Consider the following 23,101-nt stretch of genomic DNA (forward strand, 5'->3'; position numbering starts at 1 on the left):
ATTGATGGGAAGGTCGTTAGTTCAAACTTTAGCTGCGACTAACCTAATTCGAATAAAAATAGCAGATAACCTATCCTTCGCAAAGGCTAAGTACATTGAAAAGAAGTCGCAGTTTTAAAAAAAAAACTTTAAAAAAAACAAGGTTCTATGTCACAGTTAGTGCGATAAAGATTTTCACTGCTTGTAGGTCCTCAGTGCTAAATGAAAGTGTAAATTTGAAGTCATTTAGCAGTAAATGTCAAAACCTCACCCATCTATGGAAGTGAAAACGTCACCGGGAAATGAAAAACTTTTCAATCAATCAATCGAATTCAGTTTTATCGTTGTCCTTGAATTTTATAGAAAACTGTAAGTGTTCCTTTTCTTTTACTGAAGATACTTTTTATTTGCGCAATTTTTCCTACTTAATTCAATACTGATATAAAAGCTGGAAACTTCGGATTTCCATCTTTGTCTTGATGTCATGAATGCTCGGTTAGAAATACGCATGCTTACATTTATGCCGAATTCCTTGTAGTTATCGTTCCAAACTTCACATATTTGATGACATTCAGCGACAGGACCTATACTTGAGGTGGACGTCAATTTTCTACTGAATGAAGGAGGGACAAAATACAGGAAGCATCCTGAAAAAACAACATAACTTAACGTAGGAAAACAACTAATCTTTTATACGAATTAAATCAAAAAAATATATTTATCATTTATAGTCCAGTTAATTTATTGCAAGACTTTTCTTTCAACGGTGACACTGATATTGAGATGTAAAGATAAATTTGCAAAAACTTGATTTGTTTTGTAATGTACTGGGTATTCGTGTTAATTCTACATATGAAAGAGAGAGAGAGAGAGAGAGAATTGATATGTTGACATAGCCAATATATATTTTTTTAATTTCGATTTTTGTAATAGGATGAGAAAAGCCCTTTAACGAGGAATTCTTGTCTCTTTTCTGACTAGATGCAATGTTCAAAATGTATTTAGTCTTTCTAAACATCTAAATATATGAAATTTAAATCATTCTTGTTCCATTCTCAAGATTGAAAAACTTTAAATAGAAATGGTATAATGATATTAATCTTAGTTTGAAATATAGCAGGAAGTATATTTTTAGCGGAACGGCGGCATATGAAAATTTTTTTTTTTGCTGCTGTAGAAATACATTTTAGTTCAGAGTAATTTTTTCTCTATAAAATCCATTAGAAAGGATGAGGTGACTTGCGGGCCCCGGTAAATTAACAAAATGTAAAATGTCTAAATTTTACTCAAATTTTTGTACGTAATTATTCACTGATATGTGTACCTTTATCGAATACTATTTTTAACAAAAATAGAAACGTGTTTTGAAAGATAGAGATTATTTATTGGGTTAGGGGTATCATTTTTACATTCAATTCCCATTGCATTTTAACCCCACCCCACTCTTTGAAGCCTTAAAATATACGAGCGAAGGCAGGTACAGTTTTCTCCTTTGGCTTGTCACTGTATTCTATCAAAATCTACCTATTTGTGAAAGGAGAAAAGTGTACCTAACTGCGCTCACATGCTTTAAAAAAAATAGTAAAATCTATATAGCTGGCCTTTCCCATTATGATCAGATCGACGGAACTAGATTTTCTGACGTGAGAATAAATTCATATTCTAAACGAGGCACTGGCTATACTTTATTACTGACCAATCAGCTAAATGAAATTCGTTATGAGTGAGTACCACAAAAATACTATGGGAACATGCTTGGAATTTTACTGCTTTCCAATATTTTTTAATGCATTTGAGTCAAAGATTAGACATGGATCTACATATTTACAATTTCCGAGATCACAGTAAAGGTTGATGAGATAAACCCCGGTGAGCTTGCAATACAAGATATCAAAGTCTGCCTCATGTATCTGTTTTAAATAAGATATAAGAATTGAAAGAACATATGAAAATTGTTCATTATATCAAAGGAACACAATGACAACTGCCCATCAATTTATTAAGCTAGTTTCAAAATTAATTGATGGGCAATTATCATTGTGTTCCTTTGATATAATGAACAATTAACAAATTTGGATATTTTACTTGAAAAAGACCTTATAATAATCTAACAACAAAGCTTTGTTATAAATATGATGACTTTAACTTTTTAATCGTCAACTTCTCTTACTTATACTGCAATATATCTTTATTAAATGCATAGGGGTTCTATAACTCTCAGTTAATTCGATACGAATGGGCATGTTCTATGTACAAACAACTCTTAAACGAAGTAAGATATTGACAAACAAGATTATGAAACAATAATGATAAGAACAGTCTCGTTTAAAGTCATCATTTCGTAAGTTCTATGGTGGATACAATGACCTTGTCAGCAAATACAATTTACATTGAGTCAAATGCTGACTGACATTTTTCATACTTATTGTTAGTCTATAATTTATACACTGAATTGAGACGGATTTTTCGGTTTTTCCCGAGAATGACAAGGAACACACGGCAAGTGTGACCTGTCGGCAGGGAATGCTCACTCCTCCATGGTACCTGATCCAACCTCCGATGTTTTGAAGGTCCATTTTTGCTCTGCTCCTGTTTTGTATTTTTTATTATGGACTTGAATAATGTTCGTTATATTCATATGTTTCATTTTAATGAGTGAACATTCAATCCTTTTTTGATATCCCGGGATGTTAATATTATTGTTCTAGGCCCACTAATCCTTTTCCTTAACTGAATTCCTCTCCTTTTTTAAGAATATTTTGTACCATACAATTCGGAGTAGACGGTGAAATACTCCATATTATCATTAATATCACCAGATTTAAAAAACGCTTACTTATACACCATATCAATAGTCTTTCTATTTTTGATAACAATAATGTTGAACAACAGCAGAAATCAGGAAGTATATAAAAACAAGGACCCATGGGCCACATCGCTAACCTGAGTTACTGTGGTGATGCAGTTCTTTACCAGATTTTCCCTCTTCTTACATCTATCATGCCACCCGTCATTACTTTAAAAATTTAGAATTTACACTACCCACAGGATGCTTCCCCATAAATGTTTGCTTTTATGCTTCAGGGGTTCTTGAGAGGAAGATTTTTAAATGAATATATTCTTTATATTTTAATGTAAAAATTTGATTCTTTATTGTGCCCCCCCCCCCTTCCCCGAAGGTCATGATTTTAACAATTTAGAATCTACATTACCCCATGATGCTTTCACATAAGTTTCAGCTTTCCTGGCTCAGTGGTTCTTGAGAAGAAGATTTTTGAAGATTTTTCCTACATATTTCTATGTAAAACTTTGATTCCTATTGTGGCCCTGCCCAACACCCTGGGATCATGCTTTGAACAATTTAGAATCTACACTACCCCAGAATGCTTTCACATAAGTTTAAGAATTTTCCTATATATTTCTATATTTAAAAATTTGATTCCCTGTTGTTTTATGGACTTCGATATTGAATACTGTTCGTTATCTCCATATCCTTCCTTATTGTGGTGCATCCAACTCCCAGGGGTCATGGTTTGAACAATTTAGAACCTACACTTCCCCAAGATGCTTTCACATAAGTTTAAGCTTTTCTGGTCCTATGGTTCTTGAGAAGAAGATTTTAAAGATTTCCCGATATAATTGTATGTAAAACTTTGATTCCTTATTGTGGCCCCATCCAACTCCCAGGGGCTTAGAATTTAGAATCTACACTTCCCCATGATGCTTCTACATAAGTTTCAGCTTTTCTGGTCCAGTGGCTATAGAGAAGAAGATTTGAAAGATTTTTCCTAGTATATATTTCAATGTAAAACTTTGATTCCCTATTGTGGCCCCGCCCAGCTCCAAGGGGTGATGGTTTGAACAAATTAGAATCTACACTACCCCAGGATGCTTCCACATAAGTTTCAGCTTTTCTGGTCCAGTGGCTCTTGAGAAGAAAATTTTTTAATGACCCCACCATATTTCTGTCTTTTTTTGATTACCTCTCCCCTTGTAAGGGGGCATGGCTCTTCATTTTAACAATTGAAATTCCCCTTTACCCAAGGATGTTTTGTGTCAAGTTTGGTTAAAATTGGCCCAGTGGTTTTTGAGAAGATGTCGAAAATGTGAAAAAATTACAGATGGACGGACGGACAACGTACAAAAGCTCACTTGAGCCTTCGGCTTTGGTGAGTTAAAAATTGGCAGGATTTTCATGTATCATAAGAAAGTGTAGGGGCATTGTCATTTAAAAAAATATTGTAAAATTAATTATATTGCATGTTTTTTCATTGAACATTTTGAAAAAATACGTATTTAAAGAGACTAAATAATTTTCGAAAAAATCAAAAAATATAGCTGCGGTGAATAACTGGTTCAGGACGATAAAAGATCGGAATTGAAGACCACGATTTTCGATCGCGGTTAGTTCTCGCTCGCGAATAAAAGTTAGGTTACAGTACCTATTAATTTAAACCATGGTGTGAATTCCCCCGTGGCCCCTATCCAGTGAATGTCATGGGACTCGGTCCTCTGCACCAGAGGTCGGCGGTGATCAAGCATGGGGAGTCCTAAGATAAAGACACCAACACTGAGTGATGTGTTGAACACAGCTAAGGTACAGCTGTCTGACGCTTCTGTCCAATTTTTTGTTGTCTCCTCCAAGCACATACCTTCTGTAACAAAATTTTAAATGCAAATGAAAACTAGTGCTAATTGTAACGGGGACCGTTACATATGTTCCCCAAACGCTCCCCAACTCCCTTTTGGTGCCATATTCCCTGTAAGCTTCATTAAATAAGACAAACTCTGTGCATTTTTGACTTTAACAACGTTTTCTCAGAAGGATATTATTTATATTCAAATTTTAGCATTGCACCCATGCGCATGTGAATGCATGTGCGTTATCATCATATCATCTTGTCTTCACTATCTACATATTTTAATATACAATATATTAAAGCATTCAGTCCAAAAGTATGAAAAATCACTCTTTTAAGTGTATTTTCATTTCACTCGTTCTAATTGCACGCACGTGCGTGCACGTGCATGATGACCACACCTTCTTGTATGAGTCCCTTATATCTATCTATATTCTAAATCCCATCCTGTTTGGTTGAAAAACAAGGGAGTTATAGCCATTTCAAGTTTAAGCCAATCAGATTGCAGCGCACGTGCATGCGCGTGCTTTCATGACAAATGTTGTATATCATATTGTAGGACATCCTAAAGTATGCTTATATTTTAAATTTCATACCATTTCGTTAAAAAACGGAAAAGATATTGAGATTTTTGTTTCAGCCAATCAGAGCGAAGCGCAAGTAAATGCGCGTAAATGCGCGTGAGTTCTTGCTAATTTGACAGTGTCACATTATCTACACTATTAATATATCCTTATATAATGAGTTTCAAAGCATTTCATCGGAAAATGTTAAAGTTATGGCTATATTAAATAAATTAGCTTCATTAAATAACACAAACTCTATGCATTTGAGACTTTGTTAACGTTTACCGAGAAATGTACCATGCTCATTCAAATTTAGCATTGCATGTGCGTGCATATGAATGCATGTACGTAATGACCATATCATCCTGTCTACACAATCTAAATATTTTAATATACTAAATATTAAAGTATTTAATCAATAAGTATTAAAAAAATTCGCTCATTCAAGTGTATTTTTGATTTTACCCATTTCACGTACACGCACATGCATACATGAGCATGGTGACCATACCTTCTTGTAGGAGTTCATTTAATCTATTTATGTTCTAAATCCCATCCCGTTTGGTTGAAAACCAAGGGAGCTAAAACTGTTCAAAGTTTCAGCCAATCAGATAGCAGCGCATGTACACGCACATGTATGCATGTGCATGGTGATCATATCTTCTTGTAGAAGTCCATTATATATATCTAAGTTCCAAATCCCATCCTGTTTGGTTGAAAACCAAAGGAGTTATAACTGTTTAAAGTTTCAGCCAATCAGATTGCAGGTCACGTACACGCATGTGTATGCATGTGCATGGTGACCATACCTTCTTGTAGAAGTCCATTTTATATATCTATGTTCCAAATCCCATCCTGTTTGGTTGAAAACCAAGGGAGTTATAGCTATTTAAAGTTTCAGCCAATTAGATTGCAGCGCACGTTCATGCACGTGTTTTCATGATAATTTCTATATACCATGTTGTAGGATATCCTAATGCATGGTTATGTTCAAAATTTCAAAGGATTTCGTCAAAAAACAAGAAAGATATTGAGACTTTGGTTTCAGCCAATCAGAGCAAAGCGCACGTGCATCCGCGTGAGATCTTGCTATTTTGACCATGTCATCTTGTCTATATTACTAATATATCCTTACATTATGAGTTTCAAAGCATTTCATCAAAAATTTAAAAAGTTACGCCTATATCGATTAAATCGGTCATTTCACGTGTTGCACGTGCGCGCTCTCGCGCAAAATGACCTACAAGATCACTCAAGGACAAAATTTTCCCAGGAATAATAATACCCGGTAATAAAAACTAGATACGATCTTGTTGCGAGCAGCGAGTGGGTCTTCCGTTCGATTCTTGATGAGATGAAATCAGATTTTCATTCTAAAATAATGATCTTCCATAATCTGTAAAAAGACATTGAACAAGACATTGAACAATAAAGACTTCTAAAATCGACTTTTGGCCCCTCACGGCCCCTAAAAGTTGGGATCAGCCCTTTTTTTTCTTCATATCATTTTAAAGCTCTCTATACGACATTAAAATCATAATATACAGTTGTAGATTGTTGAGATAAACATTTTTGCTTAAGTAATGTATGACAAAATATTGACTATAAAAAAGTTATCTAAAAAAGACTTTAAGCCTCTTCATATCATTTTAAAGCTCTCTATACGACATTAAAATCATAATATACAGTTGTAGATTGTTGAGATAAACATTTTTGCTTAAGTAATGTATGACAAAATATTGACTATAAAAAAGTTATCTAAAAAAGATTTTTAGCCCCTTTTGGCCCCTAATTTGAGTGCCCAGCCCTTTTTTCTGGATTTTTTCTTGAAGCTCTTAGGATTTTGAACTTTTTTTCTTCGACAACTATTTAGAGATTCTTTTTCGTTTTCGAGTAATTCGAGAAAGAAATATTTAGGGGCCAACCCTTCAACTCCTTAATGGGGACGCTTAGCAAAAAATGAAAGGTTGCATATTGTTCAGAACATGATTTTGAACATCTTTTGTTCAATATTACTTGTCAAAATATTTCTCACTTTCGAGATATAAAGCGTAAAAGTTTTAGCATTTTGGACCCCTAATTATGTAACATACGACATTAAAATCATAATATACAGTTGTAGATTGTTGAGATAAACATTTTTGCTTCAGTAATGTATAACAAAATATTGACTGTTAAAGAGTTATCGAAAAAAGACTTTTAGCCCCTTTCGGCCCCTAATTTGAGTGCCCAGCCCCTTTTTCTTGATTTCATCTTGAACCTCTTAGGATTTTGAACACTTTTTGTTCAACAACTATTCAGAGATTCTTTTTCGTTTTCGAGTTATTCGCAAAAGAAATATTTAGGGGCCAACCCTTCAACTCCCTAATGGGGACTTTTAGCGAAAATGAAATTTGGCATATTGTTCAGAACATGATTTTGAACATCTTTTGTTCAATATTACTTATCAAAATATTTCTCACTTTCGAGATATAAAGCTTCAAAGATTTAGCATTCTGGCCCCTTTTGGCCCCTTATCATGTAATGTACGACATTAAAATCATAATATACAGTGGTAGATTGATGAGATAAACATTTTTGCTTCAGTAATGTTTAACAAAATATTGACTGTTAAAGAGTTATCGAAAAAAGACTTTTAGCCCCTTTTGGCCCCTAATTTGAGTGCCCAGCCCCTTTTTCTTGATTTCATCTTGAACCTCTTAGGATTTTGAACACTTTTTGTTCAACAACTATTCAGAGATTCTGTTTCGTTTTCGAGTTATTCGCAAAAGAAATATTTAGGGGCCAACCCTTTAACTCCTTAATGGGGGCATTTAGCGAAAAATGAATGGTTGCATATTGTTGACAACATTATTATGAACATCTTTTGTTCAATATTACTTATCAAAATATTTCCCACTTTTGAGATATAAAGCGTCAAAGATTAAGCATTCTGGCCCCTTTTAGCCCCTTATTATGTACAATACGACATAAAAATTATAATATACAGTTGTAGATTGTTGAGATAAACATTTTTGCTTCAGTAATGTATAATAAAATATTGACTGTTAAAGAGTTATCGAAAAAAGACTTTTGGCCCCTTTTGGCCCCTAATGTGATGACTTAGCACTTTTTTCTTGATATCATATGAAAGATCTTGTCATTCTGCACAAAGTTTGTTCAGTATGTTATAACAAAATAATTATACTTAAAAGATATGATGCAAAATGTCTCAAAAAATCACTCATGATTCATGTCCTAAATTTTGACCCCTACCGAGCTTCCATACCAGGCACTTCCAGAATATATCCTGACCCAGGCGCAACATGGCAACATCTCTTCTATCATCCCTAAAAAAATCAGCTTTCTAGCTTGAACCGTTCTTGAGTAACATGACAGACAAATAGGTCCTGTAAATTTCGATCAAAGGGCGATAACTTCCGACCGGAAGTGATTTTTTAAAAATTGAATCGGCGGTATAAATTAATTTATCATATGTACTAGGAACACGTGCTTTTGTTTATTATTACACTTCGTTTGTCTTTATTTCCCATTAAAGTATTCCATATACTTAATTTTCTAATTTGTGCACTATTCACAAAACGTGAAATTTTAAAGAAATTAAACGACTAACGCCGTGTTATGTATTTTTACTGAAAAATGTATGGCGTCCCTTTCTCGTGAAATATAAATTATTCCTAACAGTTAGAGAGTACAGTATAATCGAGTCATAATTGTATATCTCTGCAATAATAGAATACCAACGTTATTATAAAGAAGGAAATAAAATAAGATGAAATAAATACCCTCGGGAAAACAGTTTGAAAATAGTTAATTGAAGGTAAGTTATGTTAATTTAGCATGAAATTTTTATTCAAAGACATCGTAAATTTTTTGGTTGCATTTTAATCGATACAAAATATACTATTTTACCTTTATTTTATGCATTTGTGTGAAAATTGAGAGCGATCGAGAAGTCATATGAACAGGATTTTCTTGGGTTTTTTTTTTTTGGGGGGGGGGGGTATAAATAAAAGTCAAATGTGTACATCTTTTCATGAAGTTAAAATACATTGAATTACATAGTCAAGTTTTCACATTTCTTATAGTTTTTACGTTTATGAACATGTTAATGAACAAACTGAAATAATGGAGTGTTCAATTGCCTTGGAAACTCTTGTCTCACTTTTTGGGAATATAATTCCTCATCGGACATTAAAATTTTATAAAAATCGTAGCCACTTCCTTTCTTTATTATACTATTTGATAGACAGGGTAAATTTTACCTCTTTATAATTACCTTCTATATTTTTTTATATCGCTATCTTATACCTCATTATAATATGCTAATGCAACGCACTATCTGATTGGTTCTAGACAATATGTCAGTTTTCTTTTAGTTATTTTATCTACGATACGTATTACTCATGGCAATAACTTTTCCTAATACTCATCTATAATGAAAAAATGTGTTTGAAAAATAAACATGAATTCTAGTTACTTGTAGTCTTATATTGTGTTAGAAAATAACAGGTTGCTTTTTGTTTACCTACAATGTATATGATTTTTATTTGATGAATAAATCTTCCCTACGATTAAAAATATATGAACGAGTTTAACCGACCGTGACATCAAACAGGGGTCTCTTGGACACATGTAGAACACAGTCGAGGTTGTTTTGTCAGAGGTGGTCAAGAAGCCTTTAGCCCCCCCCCCCCCTTTTTGAAGTCGCCAAGAAATGGTAAAATATTGATGACTTAGCGAAATTAAACGATCAACAGTTATGTTCTCTCATAAGCTATATTCCTGAAACTATCACTGTCTCTGCTAAAATGTTGAAGACATATTCTGCAAATATGTTTGAATGATAAATAAAAAAGAAAAGATTTTCAAAAAAAAGAGAAAGGGGGTTCTTTTAGCCGAAATTTTAGACATTTTTATCATTACATTATTTGATTTTATGCCAAGATGAATGTGAAAGTAATTAATGACGTTTAATTAGATACGATAGACAATCCCTTGTTTAAACATGGCATCATATCTGGTGTGTGAAATGTGTTTCCGTATAATTTGATTTATTTACAAATTGTTCATGTTTGTCGTGTTGATGTGGAATTATTATAAATTCCCGAATTCTGATACTTTACAATTCTGTTGTGTTGGGAATGAACATTAGGAAGATGCATCTACTTTCAACATAAGGAAAAATATAAAGCAAATCGAACACCTTTTTGTGTGCAAATCATGAAATGTACTGAGCTCAACAGGTATTTGTTGTCCCGAGCGCATTAATCTTGAAGCCCAAATTCTTACTTGGCTAGTGATACCTTTAGAAAACATGTGTATCTAGATGAAAGTTAACTCGGCAACATGCGCCATCCCATTGTTTAAGTTTTATTAGGTGATTACACCTCCTATACCCGATTTCGCGGATTCAACGATACCCTAATATCGAGTATTATACGCGATTTCACGTATAATACCCGATTTCGAGTATTCTCTCCGACCTGATAAAAGCGACAGTAGCTATTGGTCAGTATTTAAAGGTCGATACCTGTAGAACAGGTATTCACTTTAATCACGATTTTAACTCATTCGAAGGCTTTGCTTTGCGACATTCAGACGTATACTTCCTAATGACAAAAATTGTAAGGAAACAGGCCCATCCCTGTTTAGAAAGTAGATTCTACAACCAGTGACCAGTCTACAAAGAATTGCATTCAACAAAGACAGCTATTCTCCTCAAACATTCAGTTTGCCATCGAAATTACAGAGTGAACCACAGTTCCCGTGGTAAAGTATCCAGAATAACGCATGCAGACCGAGAATTCTCAACCCCGAGACACGTACATGTATACCTGAAGTTATGACTTTTCACGACTCAATAAAGGACGGGAAGTCCAGCATTCGTTACATCAACAGTCAAAGGAGATTTCACAGTCATAAACAGAGTAAAAAAGGGCCATTGAAGCAAAAGATAAGTTTGAAAACAATGTTTTCAGTTTTTTGTGATAATTTAAGTTCAAGTTTTTGAACGCGGCATTAATTTATCAACCATTTATTATTGTAAAAATAAAAGTACACAATGAAAGGAAACACAGACAAGATACCTCTTCGATAAGTTATTTCACCTATGTATCTATCTTCTTAGAATTTTCCACTGCTCATCGGAAGACAAAGGTCCAGATTCGCCTGAACAGTTCAACAGACTTTTACATGCATAAGCAGAGAGTACATGATGCTCATTGAAGTAAAAGATAAGTATTTTCGATAATACTTAAGTTATTTATAATGAAAACGTTTTGAATACATTTAAACACACAGAATACATGTACTACTTCGATAAATGATTTCGATTATGACTATGAGGGAGTAGCTAGAATCTAAAGCAGGCTTTGATATACTGTATGAATACATTTGTACATATACATATATGCTTAAAACAAACCCTAAAAAACTGATTTGGATTTGATTTCACAACTAAGTTAAATTAGGTCGGGAGATTATAATTCAGCTTAATTTTTACAGATTCCCTTTGCAATACAGCTTCACATGTAAAACAATAAAAACTTTAGATAAAACCACTAGATTTAAGATAGATGTATGTTAAATACTATCAATCAAAAATACAAAAGCCTACTGCTTGTAAATGAAATTATTTCATTTTTTCGTTATTAAATGAAAGATAGAAAGGAAAAAGCTCAGGATTAATTTTATATTCAAACAGTTAAGTAAGTTATTTTATATTGTTGACTCTCTTATTTGGTTTAATGATTAATATCCAAGTATACTAGATACTTCATTAAAATATAATGAGGTTATATGGAATACGATTGATTGTGTTCAAGTTTCACGGTCAAATTTTGACTCAACTCTGAATGTATTGATATTCATTTTATAAATAGCCATAATGAAAATAATTCTACAAGACTAAAATGGAAATAAAATATATAAAAAAAAAAGGTTATTTTTGGACATGACTTGAAGAAACTAGATTTCATTCATCACACTACGACGCAAATTAAAAATTGTTTTCAAAAGACATGAGATATTTGAGAACAAATAATGAATCGGTTGAAGTTGTTGTGTGTCGAGGAATTTTTCGATTCAGTGTATAGATAGTAGTCTAAGTTTTCAAGAGCGTTCAAGAATAAAATTGTATATATAAGTTTTGGGGGTAGAATACCACAACGTCATAAATAGAAATATCTTAACTATTATTATTTTAGGTTTTATTTTGAAATAATCGTAATGATTTATAAATTTTGAATGAGGGAAGTTTTTCATATCCCTATATTTGAATCTACATCGAACATTAAACGGTTGTGATTATACTTTATCTGTGTTATCTATGATACTGCTTCGTTAAAAAATTAGAAAATCGGATGTGCATGGAAATGCCGCTCTAAAGGCTCAAGACCCTGTGTTTGTATCTACATTGAACGGTTGTGATTATACTTTATCTGTGTTATATATGATACGTTACTGCTTCGTTTAAAATTGGAAAATCAGATGTACATGGAAATGCCGCTCTAAAGGCTCAAGAAATTTAAAATGTTATAAAAATCATATCCATGGACACTGTCACAGAATATAAAATGAATAGTGATCTAGAAGTCGTTAAAAATTTACTTGTGAAAAATTCTTTATATAGTGTAATGGAAAAACAGTACTGAATTGTATTTTGTAATAGAAGTTTATAAAATAGTTATAATTTTGCACAGTTATGAAGTTTTGGTTTTACTACACATGAAGATTCATAATGTATGATACATTTAATGCACAGAAATCTTTATAGTAATCCTGGCGCTAAGCATACTGCAACTAGTAGATTTAACATTATGTTCTTGGTGCATAGCATGTTACAGCCAGTGAAGTTTATATTGGTGCGTATGTGACGCAAGTATAGTTTCCAGGGTGTTTCTGGTGCACAGCACGATCCATCCGTGGAAGTCCTGGTGCATAGCATGTTGCAGCCAGTGGAAGTCCTGGTGCATAGCATGTTGCAGCCAGTGGAAGTCCTGGTGCATAGCATGTTGTAGCCAGTGGAAGTCCTGGTGCATAGCATGTTGCAACCAGTGGAAGTCCTGGTGCATAGCATGTTGCAGCCAGTGGAAGTCCTGGTGCATAGCATGTTGCAGCCAGTGGAAGTCCTGGTGCATAGCATGTTGCAGCCAGTGGAAGTCCTGGTGCGTATTGACGCAGCCAGTGGAGTTCTATACATTTTCCTTGTGTGTAGCACGTCGCAGCTTGATAAAGTCTGGTCGAATAGTATGTTCTCAGTGGCGTTATCATGATAAATTCAAGTTCACAGTCTGATGCAGCCAGCAAATAATTTACAGCGATACTATGGTATACAAAATTGATATATTTGTACATGTGTTTATTCTTAAAGGCTTGTTGAAAATTCTAATTGATTTTCAGAACTTATTTACTTTCGGCAAGAAAATTGAAGGAAAATGCTTTACGGCGATAATAATGATGATTACTTAAGCTAAACAATCGTCATTTGTTTTGTTTGGAATGTAAAGATGTCGTTTTTATTTAAAAATTCATAAATGTATAGGAGATATACATGTTTGCGTTCAATCTGGCCAATGGAAAAATCAAAATCTATATACATAAAGAATATACATCTGCTTCATACTTGGATATTTTACTTGAAAAAGACACAAATGGTAATCTAACAACCAAGCTATATGATAAACGTGATGACTTTAACTTTTCTATCGTCAACTTCCCTTACTTATGCAGCAATATACCTTCATCACCTGCATACGGAGTATTTATATCTCAGTTGATTCGATACGCAAGAGCATGCTCTACGTATGAACAATTTCTTAAACGAGGTAAATTATTGACAAGCAAGTTGATGAAACAAGAATATCAACAGTCTCGTTTAAAGTCATCATTTCGTAAATTCTATGGTCGATACAATGACCTTGTCAGCAAATACAATTTATCATTGAATGAAATGCTGACTGACGTTTTTCATACCAATTGTTAGTCCATTATTTATACACTGAATTGACTACGGATTTTTTCCGTTATTTCCTGATTATGACAATGAGCACACGGCGGGTGTGACCGGTCAGCAGGGGATGCTCACTCCTCCATGGCACCTGATCCCACCTCTGATGTTTCGGAGGTCCGTGTTTGCTCTGCTCTTGTTTTGTATATTTGTTTAATGGACGTTGAGATTGAATACTGTTCGTTATTTCCATATCCTTATTATTATTATTATGGTTCTATATTGTTAAAAGAATATACTGATGTTTGGGTCAATTAAAAAAAAAAAAAAATTAAATGAATTGAAGGTAATACAACTGTATTAACAGCGCATATTATGATGATTTACATCTGATAACATTTGTCATGTCTGAAAAATAAAATCTTTAAGACTTTTACTTTTATAAAAGAAATATATGTATACGTTCAGTCTGCTAATGGTGAAATACGTGTCAATAATATATTAAACACTCAGATATATGATTTGTTTAGTTCCTTATGTTTGAAAGTTTAAGATGAATGGTTTTGTTAATTGAACTAATACTTTTTGGAGATTCGATGTTATTTTATGATACTTATTCTTTATCAATTATAGAAAAAGCAAAACGGACCTGAACAAAGTGAGTACGATCTAGTTTTTTATTTCCAGTACCAGCGTCAAAGCTATGGTTGCTTTGTTACAAAAGCTTGTCTTAAAAAGAATCATTGTTCTAAACATATATTCAACACAAGAATTGGATAAACATTTTGAATGTTTTATATTTATTTGGGCAAATATAGGTTAAGTTTGCATATCTAGTTTTACTTAAAATATAAATAAATAAATAAATATATTTTCCACCAGAAATTGTTAAACACACATATGATCAAGAAAAATGCAAGAAAGGTCAACATTCACAAAAATGTTTAGCAAAGAATCCTCATATAAATGATCATTAAATTTAACTGCTTCTTGAGCTTGTAGAAAAACCAGAGCCCTCTTTCTTTATGTTCGAAATATTGGCAAGCAAGCGCTTCCATTCCTATATAGACAAGTGTTCTTGTTTTGATTGTAAATAATTTATGTTCGTTTGAGTGAAACGAATTAGAACATAAATTAATTTATCATATGTACTAGGAACACGTGCTTTTGTTTATTATGTGCTAATAAAAGCGACAGTAGCTATTGGTCAGTATTTAAAGGTCGATACCTGTAGAACAGGTATTCACTTTAATCACGATTTTAACTCATTCGAAGGCTTTGCTTTGCGACATTCACACGCACCCACCCACCCTCTGACTTACTTCAACCTTTTTTACTTGTCTTTTGTTTGATAAAGAAAGCAATTGTTTTCATTACAAGAAAATTAAAAGTTTTGTACACAACGGATTAATTGTCAAAGATGGGAAACAATTTGCTTAGTCGCTTTAAATAATTTTATGTAAAATTTGATATAAATGTAAGATTGTTGTGTAATGGTACACAGTACCTACATATAGTCGAAATGTATTTACAGATAGTTCTAACTTACATTTATTTTGCATAGGTTTTACTTAAACTAGTCATGTAATTGTACATTATAATATATGGCCCTTACGTAAGTTTGTGAGAATGAGTCCGCCATTCATTTTGTTTACCTCGCAATTGCTGCGGACTTACAGGTTTCCATAGTTTTTTCAACATAAATCGATGTTGTTTTTTATCTATGGTTTTTCCTGGGCGGCGAGGGAAGCATAATTATATTCATACAAGCATTATATTTCGTTTTTAATCGGTAAAGTGAGGACATATAAAAGCATTGTGTTAAAATGCATTTTTTACTCTTATGTGTGATTAATAATATTTTTGATATATTGTAGAAGGAAGGTAGAGAATCGGTACCATTGAAGACTTTATGTAAATGTATACGTCTAATAAATATTGGCAAGCAAGCGCTTCCATTCCTATATAGACAAGTGTTCTTGTTTTGATTGTAAATAATTTATGTTCGTTTGAGTGAAACGAATTAGAACATAAACTTCAGATAGAAACACATAAACTCTGAAAATTTGAATAAAATCGAACGAGCAATCTCTGAGAAATCTTCTGCACAAATTTTGTAAAGAAAAAAAAGAATAAATAATAATAATAAAGGTAAAAAAGAAACCGAAGAATAATAGAAGGGTCTTCCGCTGAAGACAGAAGACCCTAATAATAATAATAAGAAACAGAGTAAAAACAATATGTTCCCCAACTTCGTTTGGGGAACATAACTAACATCAGTATGCATCAGCAAGTGAAGTTTGATAACACTACTGTAAATGGATTCTTTGAAACTGAGCTAAAAAATAATTTTAGAAAAGTGATGTCAAGGTATATAAATAAAATACATGTATAAGGTCAAGCTTAAATAATGTTAATGCAGTAAAAAAGCATGCATTTATAAGCATATGAAGTTCGATTGCACTTTCTTTAATGGTTTCTTAAGTGAGGTAATGTTAAGGTAAAAACAATTGATCCAGTTAAATGGTTCTGATCAATATCTATCAGCATATGAAGTTTCATAAGATCAAATATCTTGAAGTTTCTTTGAAACTGAGCATTTACAGAAGGACGGAAGACGCACATTACAAACTCTTTATGCCGGTCATTTTCATGGTGAGGCATGAAAATGCATTGTAATAGATTAGATGTACATGTTACCTGTCTAACCTGTGTTTGCAGTATTTCATACAATTTACAATACAACAATTAACTTAATAATATAGTAAAAACATCGAATAAACTTTGCATCGACAGACATCGGTCTATCTGAAATCCTCTTCAACATACTAGTAATAGAAAGATACTTTTTTGAGTGAATGCCTCGAACGCTGTACATAATACTAAACCTGCTCAAATAGTTGGAATTGCATTGATTTGTATGATAACACGAGGAAGAACATGATGGGTTTGCATGTTCCTTTATGCTTTACACTAAAACATAATGTCAGACAGCTTAAAGATAATCATATTGGGCAAAAACGATACCCAATCACCTTATTTCACCTCGAGAATATGCTTCTCACAATAGAGTAACTATATAAATATACTCGTATTGCATTTAGGGTTTATTTGATAAGCTTGAGCAGTGAGCTATGCAAATCATTTCATTGTACATGTATAGCACTAAATGCTAGTTGAATCAAAAGAGGAAAGGAAATGTTGACAGTGCGAATTAAGTATTTTATTTTTCTCTTCCATGGATCTGCATGTTCGTTATTCATATGTTGAGCCCCCTTTTGAAGATCCTAATGTACGGGCCACACCCATTACCTTAAGCTTATAATAAGATATAAAAGGTACATAAACATTTTATCAGCCCTTGTCTTTGTTAAACATTACTAAACGAATGAGGAACTTAAACAAGTTACTGTTTGGAAATGTTATATAAAAACCTTACCTTTGACTACAGTTTCACACGATGAGAGCGATTGATGACACAGAATCAAAACAAGGAAAACTCCCAATAAAACACAGTCCCCCATTGTAAATCTCAGTTTAAATGTCCTCCTTGAAACCCTCAAGTTAACACAGTTTAAAGGGGGAATTCCACACCATGTCGTCCCAGTTTTAAACAGTCATCAAGCTATAAATATCATCAGTGACAATAGTATTCGCTATTTTGAGCAACCTGTTTCCTCGTTATAAAGAATTATTTTTGAAAAACTTTAAGTTTGTATGTAATAGAAATTAATTAAGTGAAAAAAAAGATTACTGAGAAGAACAGAAAAAAAATTTAAGTTTAACTTAATATCTTTTTTTTTCATCTAAATATAACATAATGATATATGTTAAGATCATAAGAAAATAAGAAAAATAAAGATAGATATCCTCATTTTCATTGCTTGCTCTTGATTATGGTGTCATATAGATCTCTCAACACTTTAATTTATAAAAAATATATTGACTTCCTTTTTAAAATATCATTATAAAAATACTAGTATCAATATTATCATAATGCATTCATTTAAGAAGAGGTCATTTTATCTGGCTTTGTTCACCCTTTCGTTTTAATCCTCTGCTCTGTTACTCTAGTATTTTTCACCCCATACAGGGAAGGAAATGATGAAGAGGGTTATACCAATAAACAAATCACAAGGAGTACTATCTTATTTGTTAATCACTATCACTTTCCATTTATATTTCCGGTATGTGTCAATTGGTCAACAAATGATAGAAATATAAACAAGGACATCTAAATGTGTTAAATTGTGGGACTGAAGTCTAAAATGTTTCTTGTACTATACTCGTTTCTTCATCGTAAATATATATATTTATCTTTGAGAATCTTCAGTGTCATAACAAAATTAAACTGTCTTAAGCTATCACAATCTCAGCAATAAAAATGTGTAAAAAATGAAAAGTGAAATCTCCAAATTCCTTTGAAGAATTTCAATCGTGAGATCTTGTGAAGAAAGTTTGATTAAATTCTGCTTCATGAGAATATTGGAAGGTCGCCTAAAATAATAAGCAACAAACAGGCATTAGAAGATTTCAGTCCAGTTAGTGGCCTGGTTATTCAGACAAGATTTACAATAGGACATATATCTAACCTCCAATATATGATTGATTGATTATCTATTGTTTAACGTCCCTCTCGAGAATTTTTCATATGGAGACGTCACCGTATGCCAGTGAAGGGTTTAAAATTTAGACCTATACTCGACACTTAGGGCCATTGAGCAGTGAGGGTTCTTTATCGTGCCAGCGCCTACCGTGACACGGGACCTACGTTTTAAAGACCAGGGACTTTCACTTCTAATGCCGAACCTTGGCGAAGGAACAGTCACTACCTATCTTTACGAATTTGGTTGATGGAATTCGATTCTTACAATTGAGATGTCATTCGTAAAGAAAAAAAATGATCAGGTGAAACTACATTATACACAGTCAGTTTATGAAATTGCTAATGCTAAGTATCTGGGTGTAACCATCACCAACAACCTAAGCTGGAATCACCACTTTGACCTAGTCTGTAAGAAGGCATACTCCAGATCACATCCTTTCTCCAGAGGAACCTACCATTCTGTCCTCAGAAAACCAAGGAGATGTGCTACACTTCAATGATCGGATCTCAGATGTTATATGCTTGTATTGCGTTCGAACCACTACAACATAGTTTAAGTAGACAACCAGCCAAAGCGGTGTTTGTATATAAGATCCTGCATTCTCTTGAAGCCATTCCACCCTCACCTTTTTCCATCCTACTGGTGCTGCTGCTACTAGAGGCCATCAACAAAGACTGCAGAACGCCGAACAGACATCTATAATGAATCCTTCTTTCCATCTGTGATCCGTCTGGAACACTTTACCATCTAGTGTAACAGATGTCTTATTCAAGTCAGGACTTAGAAAAAAACTGGTAAACATTAAGTGACAATAGTTTTATTCAGTTTTGAAAATTTTAAATAGAGGATTTTCTACTGTGCCCGCGTCCTCTTTCTTAATTTTCAAGTTCCACGATGCCCACAATGTCCTGGAAAAAAAAGCTTCGTTGTTTCTCTTGCAAAATATGTCCAAGCAAGAACAGATGTTATCGTTTCTTTCAAGCTCACTGGCAAGCTTGTTTCGACATAAGAATGGAAATAACCAGGGTTAATTGACAAAATGTCGAGTTGAAGGCTACGGCAAGTGTTTTCCTCTTAGCAATTAGTACCCATGGGAATTCTAACAGATTATTGGAATACCTGATCTCCAAAAACACACAGATATTGTCATTCAGAAACTCAAGCTTTTTTAAATATAAGGATATGGAAATAACGAACAGTATTCAATCTCAACGTCCATTAAACAAATATACAAAATAAGAGCAGAGCAAAAACACATCAGAGGTGGGATCAGGTGCCATGGAGGAGAAACGGTCACAGCGTGTGCTTTGTCATAATCAGGAAATAACGGAAAAAATATATTTCAGTGTATTTGTGTGTACATGCAATCAGAATGTTGTTTAGCAAAATAATTTTACAAATGACCAATAACAAGGTACAGTATGTAAATTCACGAGTGACGAGTTCTCTTCTTATCGTAAAAGTAGTTGTCAATTATATCAAAAGGTCTGCACTTTAATGTATGGTGGGGAATTGATTTACATAAAGTTGAAAAGTCGTAAGATTTTATGCCGTAGATTTTGATGCAATTTAGTGATTTCAAGTTTTCCAAAAGTTCCACTTATTTTTTTAGCATTCATATCTGATTTACACCACTTTCGAATATACTCCTAAAATTTCTCCTTCACGATTGTTAATATTTTAGTGAGGCGTAAAGAAAGAAATATATAATAAAACATTATCTGGAAATTCTAACCTCTATAACATGCCCCATTCTGTCTGAAAAAACAATTAATAATGGAAAGCTACACTGATAAACGGATTCGGCAAATTATTTAAAGGATCATAATTGATTGTACCTGTGATATACGTACCGGAATCCTTGGCAGTAAAAGTAGTTGATATGGACAGGCCCTGACGCGATCGTAGCCGCCGTCTGCATGGTCTGTGTCGCGCTCTGCATCACTGCCTGTGCCAAACTCTGCATTATCACAGGCGCCGCATTTTAATCGCTTACTGTGTCGCCAAATCTGTACTTCACGTCGCGTCACTGGGCTATAGTGTAGCCCTGGCACAAGCGTTGTCGCAACTTGCCGATTTCTAGACAAGCGACCGAATTTACAGTTTTTATCCTATAATTTTGTCTCTATCTGCCATGAGTCGGCATACTGAATCTGAATTAATTGAAATTACATGCGCAATCTGAGTTGCGAATCTCTGAAAATGACTACACAAGATAACCAGGTTTATTCACATTGGAAAAACCTTACTGATGAAGAACCCTCTCTATTAAAACTGTGGTAAAAACTTAACAAAGAAAGTATGAATTAGATTGCTATATTAACCATTGTTGTCTTTCTGACTATCTACAGGAGCTTAACCTGTTATTTGGTGCCCAAACGTTGTTTGTCCCCTCGATGATCTGTGACTATAACTTGTAGTAAGGGGCGCTGTTGTATCTGCATAAAAAATATATCAATTATTCACAAATCCTAGAAACAATATTTTATAATAAAATGTTTATCATGCAGAGAACAAGGTAAACAGTCAATATAAAAGTCATGCAGTAAAAAGCATTAACAGAATGGAAAGTAGGTTAGATTTCATTTTTTGTATTTTCCTTTTCAATTGTTTTTTTTTTTAGTTTCCTTCTTATCTTCAAGATTTACCTTTTTTTAATATATTGTTTAGTTTACAAGAAGAGAATGAAAAAAAAATCATTTCTTTTTTTTTCCTTTTTAATTAAGTACAAAATAGACTTTTTAGCTCATAATTTTTTTATTAATTGATTTCTGTGTTTACCTTACACATGTATTAAGTATGGTAATATTTTTTTAGAACTTTGTAAATTTTCCGTGTATCAATATTCATTATTTACGTAGATTTGCTGTTGTTGAACCTTTCCCTGTCTTTGTATCAGTCTTGCATAAGGAAGAATGTTGTTCACTGCAGGGTATAGGTATAGGTTCATAAGCCCTTGATTGGTAGCGAATCCCGATACATACTGTCCCATCCTGCAAGGCGCTGGTACCTTATCAAAAAAGTGAAGATTTATTTTAGAATTTTAGATGAAAGTCAGTTGATTATAAATGCAGTCGTCTACTTATCCCTTTTATAATTTTAGATTGAAACTAGAAGCACTGGGAGCATTTAGCTCACTATGCGACGTAAAGAGCAGTTCTTCAGACGAGACTGTTTAAACTGAGGTTTCGAGTCGCAGTAGTTGCTGGTAGGAAAAAAAGAGTTCACATTGCTCAAAGGTCACGAGTGCCAAGTACAGGTCTAAATTTGCAGCCCTCCACCGGCATGCGGTGGTGTCTTAATGATCTATGTGGAGATAACTAACAGTATTCAAGCTCAAAGGTCCATAAAACAATACAAAATAGAAGAAGAGCAAACACGGACCTCCGAAACACCAGAGGTGGGATCAGGTGCCATGGAGGAGTGAGCATCCCCTGCTGACCGGTCACACTCGCCGTGTGCTCCATGTCATGACCGGAAAATAACGTAAAAGTCCGTCGTCAATTCAGTGTATAAATAATGGACTAACAATTAGCATGAAAAAAGCCAGTCAGCATTTGACTCAATGATAAATTGTATTTGCTGACAAAATCTTTGTGTCGACCACAGAACTTACGAAATGATGACTTTAGATTGCTTATATTCTTGTTTCATTTACTTGTTTGTCAATAATTATCCTCGTTTTAGATATTGTACTTGTACATACGTAGAGCATGCAATTGCATCTCACAGACTTGCACGTATACATATTTGCATGTATGCCTACGTGACAAGTTTGTGTGGTTCACACACCAATAACCCACAAACAAAACTTACAAACATCCCTTAAGTATTATCCTTCGTGTAAGCTACTGTTAATGGAGGAGCCAATGTAACAACTTCTGGTAAATGTGAGCGTCTTTTTTTTTTATATTTTCGCTGATGACGTAGGACGTTGCACTTCCCCTGCGTTAAACGTTTGTGACGTCGATATAAAACACATGTTTAATCTTTTGAGCCCCCTTTCTGTGTTATGGTGTTTTGAATGGCATAGATTTACACATATTTTATATGCAAAATACTTATATTTTGTAAATATTAAGTAATAAATCAGTATCATTTGTATATGGTGTTTATGTTAGCAAAGTGAAACCGTCTTTAAGTTGAATAATGAATGACGCCTCTCGGGAAATTTCTTTTGTTTGGCGATCGTCCCATGGGGCACACGGACAGTGTGACCGTTTGACAATGGAGGGGTTCATATTTCTCTAATGCACCTGATTTCACTTCTGATGTTTTGGTGGTCTGTGTTTGCTCTGCTCCAAATACATACTGCAGTATTATACCTGTGGATTTTAGAGCTTGATTACTCGTGGTTAT

At 33.6% G+C, this 23,101-nt stretch overlaps 1 protein-coding gene across 1 annotated transcript in view; it reads right to left on the reverse strand.

The window, feature by feature from the left end:
• The window catches only part of LOC134229361 (uncharacterized), a gene marked incomplete at its 3' end in the record, with an annotated part of 78,416 nt that extends 57,374 nt beyond the window's left edge, over positions 1-21,042 (reverse strand). Inside the window, exons 1-3 of the mRNA XM_062711110.1 lie at positions 20,596-21,042; positions 17,575-17,760; positions 4,422-4,634 (exon numbers count right to left, since the gene is read on the reverse strand). Coding sequence (XP_062567094.1) covers positions 4,422-4,634; positions 17,575-17,659 — 298 coding nt within the window. The remainder of the gene's footprint in view (positions 1-4,421; positions 4,635-17,574; positions 17,761-20,595) is intronic.
• Between the last annotated feature and the right edge of the window lie 2,059 nt (positions 21,043-23,101).

This window comes from Saccostrea cucullata, unplaced genomic scaffold (genome assembly GCF_032062105.1).
Source record: "Saccostrea cucullata isolate Sc308-1 unplaced genomic scaffold, CSIRO_AGI_Scuc_v1 ctg6713, whole genome shotgun sequence".
In the NCBI taxonomy this organism is placed as follows: Eukaryota; Metazoa; Mollusca; class Bivalvia; order Ostreida; family Ostreidae; genus Saccostrea; species Saccostrea cuccullata.